We start from the raw sequence: 7833 nt of genomic DNA, 5'->3' as shown, positions 1-7833 counted from the left end.
CACAGCTCCTGAATCTCAGAGGGAAGGCTGGAGTGGGTGGGTGGGACTAGCTCAGCCGGGGGCAAACTACGGCGCGCGGGCTGGATCCGGCCCGTTTGAAATGAATAAAACTAAAAATAAAAAAGACCGTATCCTTTTATGTAATGATGTTTACTTTGAATTTATATTAGTTCACACAAACACTCCATCCATGCTTTTGTTCCGGCCCTCCGGTCCAGTTTAAGAACCCATTGTAGCCCTCGAGTCAAAAAGTTTGCCCACCCCTGTTCTGGACCCACTGGGCCCCATGCTGTGGCAGGTTGGGGTCATCTGTAGCTAGACAAGGGGGAAGGACATAAAAGTTGATGGTCAGGCTCTTTGAGGAGGATAATCTTTGAGTTTCTAGGATTGTCCTGAGACTTAGGAGGTGGGAGTGAGATCCAGATGTTTCATGTGTGGAGGGTGAGACGGGGATGAAGGGTTGGGATCATGTTCCCAGAAGGGCAAGGCTGACAAGGGGCTCTGGGCAGAGTGTCTGAGGAACTTTTTTCTCTAGGGAGGGATCTCACCTCGGTCCTGGGCCTGGCACAGCCCCACCTCAGTAATCTCCCGACACCAGGCCTGCAGCTCAGGGTCCCCTCTCACGACGTCATCCCCGTGGTAGAAGAGGTGGACGATCCCCTCCACGTACCTGCCCAGAGGAGAAGGGAGCTGAGCTCCTTGAGAGTAGAAGGCTGTAGCCTCTGACCTCTGCTCCTTTTCTGTGGCCTCTGTCCAACACACTCTTACTGTGTCTGAGTGTAGATCTTTCAAGACTTGTCTTTTGGTACATTAGTGTAGAAAGGAATGAAATTTGGTCACTTGTAGAAATTCTCCATACATGGTGGATAGATAAAATGGACACAGTTGGAACAAAAACCCTGATTTCTCCAGATCCCCAGTCTCCCCATCCACAGCTATCCCAGCCGAGGCTGTCTACCCCCATCCTAGTCTCTTCCTTATCAGACCCTACTCGCTGTCTCCTCACTGTTCCTCATCTCTCCCAGGATCGAGTCCTCTGCTCCTCCCGTCTGTACCTTCTTGTTTCATGTTCCTTTTGTCCCATGATGACCTCATGCCAATTTCATTGTCAAAGCCCCATTTTCATTGTCATTTCTCAGCTCCCACTCTCACCCACCGAGCAATGATCTCCCAGAGCCGTAAAGCATCATGGGCATAGAAGGCACTTGGGACGCCCAGCAGGCCCCGATCAGCCAGATCGTCAGGAGGACAGAGGGAGCGGTAGGTCAGCTGAGCCATGGCCCGACGGATCAACTGCACATGGCCCCCTCCACCAGTGCTCACAGCCTGGGACAAGAGAGATGAGAGGCCTTGAGGAAGAAGACAGAGCATAGCGTACAGGAGGTTCAGATGTGGGGTTCTCACATTTAAAGACATGGGTATAAAGGGACAGGCTCCTGGGTTTAAGGGTCAGGGCATTCACACCGGTTGGTCTGGGATCTTGAACATGACAGCAGTTAGGCGGCCCCACATTCCATTACCCGCTTACCTTATCAAACACACCTCCCTCTGAGATGAGTTGGGTCCTTGCCCGCGTGTTGATCTCTATGGTGTAGCGGGTGTGTGGGATCAGGAGCTGGATGGAGAAGGTTGAAGGAGTGGTTTATGGAGGACGTGCTTGGGCCCCTCTTTATCAGGGAGTGGCGCTCAGCATGGTGGCCTCCTGTCCTCTTGGTGCTTTCCTGCTTGTTAGCGCCTTTGCAGGCTGGTCTCCTACTTCTCTGGTCACTCATTCTCATGCTCTTTACTCCCCTGTGAGTCAGGCTCTGGAGCTAGACAAACCTGGGTCTCAATCTACACTTTGATCCTTGCCCAAGGCACTGGGCCCTCTAATAATAATCTGTCTCATCCCCTATCTGTCACCTCATCTGCCAACAGACGGTGATAATAGGGTTTCTTATCTTAAGAGGCAGTGGTGATGCTTAGGTGAGTGACGTATGAAGAGGGTTTAGTACACGCAGAAGTCCTCAGGTCTCAGCTGTTGTCATTTATCTTCATTATTTCCATCTTGAGTGTTTGACTTGAAAGAATCATCCCCTTTCGATTTTCTTTTATATTTTTATCATTTCCATCCTCATAGCTCATAATTACCTCTTTACTCATCATCAAAGCCACACTCTTCTGGTCGCTTCACAGTTGGCTTTTAGGGGGTGAAGACCTTTACTCAGAATAAAAGGAGGCATTCTAAGGTATCTACCGAAGCAACATGGGGGCTGCACCATCCCCTTAGGCAGTTATTTTTAATAGCTTTTCTAAAGAATAGCTTTCCTGAGGTATTAAAAAAGGCTACGTGAGGAGTTCTTTTTATCTCAGACTATTTTGTGTTCATTTCCACCCAGTTTATGTGCAGGTCTTCTGCAGTGTTGGTATCTATCTGAGTTGATGCTGGACACAGGGAATGTGATACCTCTGGTGTCAAGATGTCAAAGCAGCTCACAGTCTGAAACTTTTCAGAAAGTTGATGAAAGAGCTTGAGTTGTCATAGAAAGTCCAAAGTCCACATGAGGAGAGAAGATACCTGAGGACAATCGATTCCTAATAAGAGTAATAATAATCGCAATTGCAAGAACTAAGGGTTTTTCTAGCTTTCAGCCCGTGTTACATTGTTATGTCGTTTTATCCTTCAACAACCCACGGTGGAGCTCCTGTTGTCCCCATTTAGAGATGAGGACACTGAAGCAAGCCTCTGGTCAGTTCTGAGGCCAGGATTCAGGATTAGATGCTGGCAGTCTGAATCCAGAGCCTGCCTACATTACAGGTTCCTTCTCCTGTGTGTCCTGATAATAGCTCGGTGGTTTGCCAGGAGATGAAGCTGTTTTGGTGAGTGGATGGAGATGTGGAGAGGGATGAATTAGTAAAGGGGGGTGAACAGCAGATTGTGATGCAGGAGCACCATGAGGTCAGTAAAATCCAAGATTCTATTAGTTGCACAGATTCCATCTCGTCTATGTTACCCCAGACTCACTGAGGCCATAGTTACTACTGGGCAGGTTTGGCGGACAGGGTGTAAACTTCTAGCTTGAAACACGGTTCAGTTCTCCTTACCCAGATACTCATTTGCATATCTTGCCAACATTTCAAACTTTGTGGACCTGACACTAAACAACTTGTGTTTGCTTCCAAACTGGCTTTCTCTCATGACTTTGCTGTTTCTGGCAGTTGCTCTGGTTCATAAGCTTGTAGCAGTATTGTCCCTTCTCTGCCATGTTCCTTATACCTAAAGTGTCATCAAGATTTTGAGAATAGCCCTAGCCAGTTTGGCTCAGTGGATAGAGCGTCGGCCTGTGGACTGAGGGGTCCTGGGTTTGATTCTGGTCAAGAGCATGTACCTCGGTTTAGGCCCCATCCCCGGCCCCAGGTGTGTACAACCAATCCATTTGTCTCTCTCACATCTATGTTTCTCTCTGTCTTTTCCCCTTCCCTTCCACTGTTTCTAGAAATCAATGGAAAAATATCCTCAGGTGAGGATTAGCAACAACAACAATAAAAAAGATTTTGAGAATACTTTCAAGCAAGCACAAGTCTTATTTTGCTTTCCTTTGCCTGGCAGGAGATACTGAGTTCACTCTCTTCTAAAATTACAACCCACCCATCCTGTAGATTCTTAGGTGTTACAGCTTAGACCTGTGACCTTTCTCTCTTCGGTCTTATTTGAAGTCACGTGCACCTGCTGTTTCCTCCAAGTCTTTGATTTGTTTTCTTGTCATTCCTGTAACCACCTTGCATGTCTTTCTCCACCTATTTCCTGGGCAGGTATAAGTAACCTACTGGGGTGCTCTCCTTGCCTTTTGACCCATTTCTACAGCAGACTCCTCATTTGGGGTGGGACATTCTCCGTCAATACTATAGTGTTTATAGGCTGTCTCTTGTGATTTCAAATTCTAGTTCCAGATATTATTCACTGGTTGGTTCTTATGGGCATCACTTGTCTTCCTGGATAAACAATAAATCTCCTAGGCAGGAGCAGGGGTTTTGTTTTACTAACAATAATCCAGCAATACCCCAGGTCATTGCTAGATGGTCAGGTCTCTGGAATTTCAGAGGGTTCCCTTCTAACATGTCTTGAAGAAACATTAAGTGACTTGATGCAATTAAAACGCAAGTCTTAAAACATTGACAGAGTCTTCCTTTTCTTCCCTCCTTCTTTCACAAATGGATGTAAACATTTTTTGCTGCCGCAGTATCATGTGATACTGGCCATTTCCTCTCTTGGGTCTGAGCAAGATGGGACATGGAGGGTAGAGGATTTACCTTGAAGACAGGGTGCAGTCCTGGGAGGCACCTCATGGTGGCGATAGCGATGACTTCACCCACCAGGTGAGTGTTCAGCAGATGGTACTGGAGCTGGTGCAGTTGGAAATCTGAATTTCGGACCCAGATCTTTGCCAGGAGCCAGGCAAGTGGAGGATCCGAAGGCAGGAACAGTGATGGGGTGGGGGAGCTGGGGTTCGGAGGCTGGATCTGGGAAAAAGAAATTGAATGTGTATTGAACTTCCACTTTATGAAGGACATTATGGTCACCATTCCTGGGGAAACAGAGAGGACTAAGTAAGGTTATTCTTTTCCAGGAAGTTATAATCTAGTAGGAGGAACGAGGGCCCTTCCACCCTGCCTCTCACTGGCTGTGCGGCCATATGAGTGCCACGATGGTCAGGTTGAATGCAGGAGAGTCAAAAGCAAGAGTCCAGTGAGGAGATTCTAACAGTGGTTTGGAGAACTGTGTGAGGTTCTGAGTTAGGGTGGGGGGATTGAAAAGGAGAAGCTGGATGTGTTAGATAATTGACAGTATTTGCTGAAAGTTGAGAATTTTGGGAGAAAAGATATTCGGGAAACAATGTGTATTTAGAGTCAAGGCTACGGAGAGAGTAAATAGTGATTCTCAAAGTGTGTTCCCAAACTAGCAGCATCAGCATGACTTCGGAACTTGTTAGCAAGGCAAACTCTCAGTCCCCATCCGAGATCTGCTGAATCAGAAAATCTGGTGGTGGACCCAGAACCTGTGTTTTAACTGGCCCTTCAGGTGGTTCTAACGCACACTAAAGTTTGAGAACCACTGAGTACAGGGTGAGAACTCCAAGAGGCCATTATGACTCTTGAACAGGTACTTCCAGTTGGGTGAGTCAGGGAAAACCAGGCTGCAAGCAAAGACTGACATGAGGAAACGTCTCATTGTGTGAGGATGGAATTTGGGAACCAAGAGCCAGGGGGCTGGGTCCCTGGGAGCAGAGGTTGGGATGAACAGAGAGCAGTGTTGGGAGGAGGATGCCCCGGTGCCTCACCTGGATGACCATGGGCAGCAGCTTCCCACTGGGTTCCATCTTCAGCATGACAAGGGGGGCAGCCAGGTACTGCTGCTCTTCTCGGATCACATTGGCTGGGATTCCATCCAGAAGGATGAAGTCAGCCTCAAACAGGGAACCTTTCTGGGGAAAAGATGAACATATCCATCGTTAGAATTCAAAATCTGCAGGGACAGGGCAAAGGGGGAAGACATTTAAAGATACTTAATTTTATTAACCAACATCACTCCAATAAATGTAATTAAAAAATAAAGACATTTATCTAGTGTCTTGCCATCATCCTATATTAGCACCAGAGTCCTATTGGCAGAACCAGAGCATCTCATTTTAAATAAATGAGGAAACAACCTAGTGTGGGTTGATGGCTTGTGCAGGTCTGGGTCTAGTTACTAGACCCAGCCTCTCAGTCCAGTTTGCATTGTAGGCATTGCAAACTCTCCCATGTCAAGAAGGCTGTGCCCCTTCCCCAACGTCCCCCAGTGCTCTGCTCCCCGTATTGGGCGCCCATCAGCTCAGCAAACGCTCTTTCACTCGCTGTCCAAATCTCACCTCCTCTGCCAAGTAATGCACGGAGGTTCCCTGACTGCCATTGCCACGGAACCCAGACACATGCACATGGACATGCTCAAATCCTGCTTTGTTCGTCTGCCTTACAATCAGCTCATCTTTCCTGTATCCAGCTTCCTCCTCCAGGAAACCACCTCAGTTCCCCCCACCGGACAGTGCATTTTTTTTAAATATACTTTTATTGATTTCAGAGAGGAAGGGAGAGGGAGAGAGAGAAAGAGAAACATCAATGATGAGAATCATTGATTGGTTGCTTCCTGCATGCCGCCTACTAGGAAGCAAGCCTGCTAAGTGGGCATGTGCCCTGACCAGGATTTGAACCCTATGCTCCTGGTTCATAGGTCAGTGCTCAACCACTGAGCCACACTGCTGGGCTGACAGTGCATTCTTCACCTTTCTCGCTGCCCATGAACACTGGGAAGGTGTCTGTCCCGGTTAACATGTCTGGCCCCACCTGCATGCACCTTGGACGTCCATGCTGGGAGTTCCTCATAGTTTCTCCCACATGTTTTGTCATCTCTGGGTTTTGTTCCAGCACAGGACTCCTCACCCAAGGACAAGTGTTACCACAGCCTCCCTGCCCAGACTCACTTTTGGTTCCTCCTCTTCACCACTTCTCCCCGCACAGACAAGGAGAGAACAGTGTAGGGTGGGAGGAGATACCTGGAGTTCTTTCTCCAGCTGGGCCCGAAGCTCCTCCATCCCCGAGGGCAGCACCAGCCGGGAGGGCAGAGAGGTGGAGCGTCTCAACAGCATGGGGTTGGCACCATTGAGGAACTGGTAGCCAAAAAGCTCGTCATCCTGCCAGCGCTGGTGAACCTTCTCTGTGGGGTCAGGGTGGAGGGTAGGAGGAGGATATTCTTTTTTTAAAAAATTGAATTTATTGGGGTGACATTGGTTAACAAAATTATGTAAGTTTCAGGTGTATAATTCCATAATACATCATCTGTAGACTGTATGGTGGGTTTACCAACCCAAGAGGAGGAGATATTCACCACAACCCTCCTCTAGGCTCTACCCCAGTGATTCAGGCATATGACTGCCCTGTATCCAGCCCCTCTCTGAGATGATGTCTCACCCGGCAAGGCCTTATGGGGACTATCGAGTATGAAGGTTGGGTCATCAAAAGGGGCCATCACAGGTTTATAGGCACCTGGGGGAACCACTGACCAGCCAGATTGCTCTTCTGGCCCCAGAAGATCTGATCAAAATCCTCGAGATGGTTCCAGGAGCTCAGGAGGGTGTACACACGCTTGAGGGCCATCTCCAGTGCCCTAGGACAGGCATTGAGGCATGAGCCCATTGGCCGACTCCTCAGCCCCTCACTATTTACCACCATTCTTGGGCCTCCCAGCCCTTAGTCTACTCTGAGCTCCAGGCTTTTCCTCACCCCGCCTTCAGTGTCCACTCAAAGTCCAGCCTCTTCTTCTCGTGGAATCTCACATCTGGAGGTAGATCGTCCTCACTGCCTGCAGCTATAGTCAGGGGTAAGCCTTCCTTCCAGGTGGCCCAGCTAGGACATGGGGACAAGGTTCAGGTCAGTGATGTGGGCAGGGTCGGGAGGGGGGGGGTGTGAAACTTGGGGTCTAATATGGGTGGGTGGTCACCAGTATACTTGCTGTCTTTCCTTCAGTTCCTTCTCTCGATGTTTCTGGAACACATCCGATGCATTGTCTCCTGCTAGGCGGGCTGGGGAGACATGGAGACAGTTGGCCACACAGTTTTGCGTGGTCCTGTGCCCTGTTTGTCCTCACCGTCCTTTTTGTATCGTAGTCCATGTGTTCAGTTGTGCTCTGTTGCTTTTATCTCTGACTGTTGCTCAGTTCATTGATTCCCCAGACACATTTATCCCAACTTTGCACTCCTGGTCTCACTTATCTCAGCCCTCTTGCCTGGAGACCAAAGTGTCATGTTTGCCCATTTTCTT

At 48.6% G+C, this 7833-nt stretch overlaps 1 protein-coding gene across 2 annotated transcripts in view; it reads right to left on the bottom strand.

The window, feature by feature from the left end:
• The window catches only part of LOC102753778 (arachidonate 12-lipoxygenase, 12S-type), a 12118-nt gene that overhangs the window by 2099 nt on the left and 2186 nt on the right, over window positions 1-7833 (bottom strand). Inside the window, exons 3-11 of one of the 2 annotated variants that reach the window (XM_006764906.2) lie at window positions 7514-7595; window positions 7297-7419; window positions 7077-7180; window positions 6570-6730; window positions 5319-5462; window positions 4291-4500; window positions 1529-1615; window positions 1157-1326; window positions 549-670 (exon numbers count right to left, since the gene is read on the bottom strand). In XM_006764906.2, coding sequence (XP_006764969.1) covers window positions 549-670; window positions 1157-1326; window positions 1529-1615; window positions 4291-4500; window positions 5319-5462; window positions 6570-6730; window positions 7077-7180; window positions 7297-7419; window positions 7514-7595 — 1203 coding nt within the window. The remainder of the gene's footprint in view (window positions 1-548; window positions 671-1156; window positions 1327-1528; window positions 1616-4290; window positions 4501-5318; window positions 5463-6569; window positions 6731-7076; window positions 7181-7296; window positions 7420-7513; window positions 7596-7833) is intronic. The other variant, XM_015564710.1, reaches the window with a different exon arrangement.

This window comes from Myotis davidii, unplaced genomic scaffold (genome assembly GCF_000327345.1).
Source record: "Myotis davidii unplaced genomic scaffold, ASM32734v1 scaffold1561, whole genome shotgun sequence".
Classification (NCBI taxonomy): Eukaryota; Metazoa; Chordata; class Mammalia; order Chiroptera; family Vespertilionidae; genus Myotis; species Myotis davidii.
This window is presented reverse-complemented; position numbering and strand designations above follow the sequence as displayed.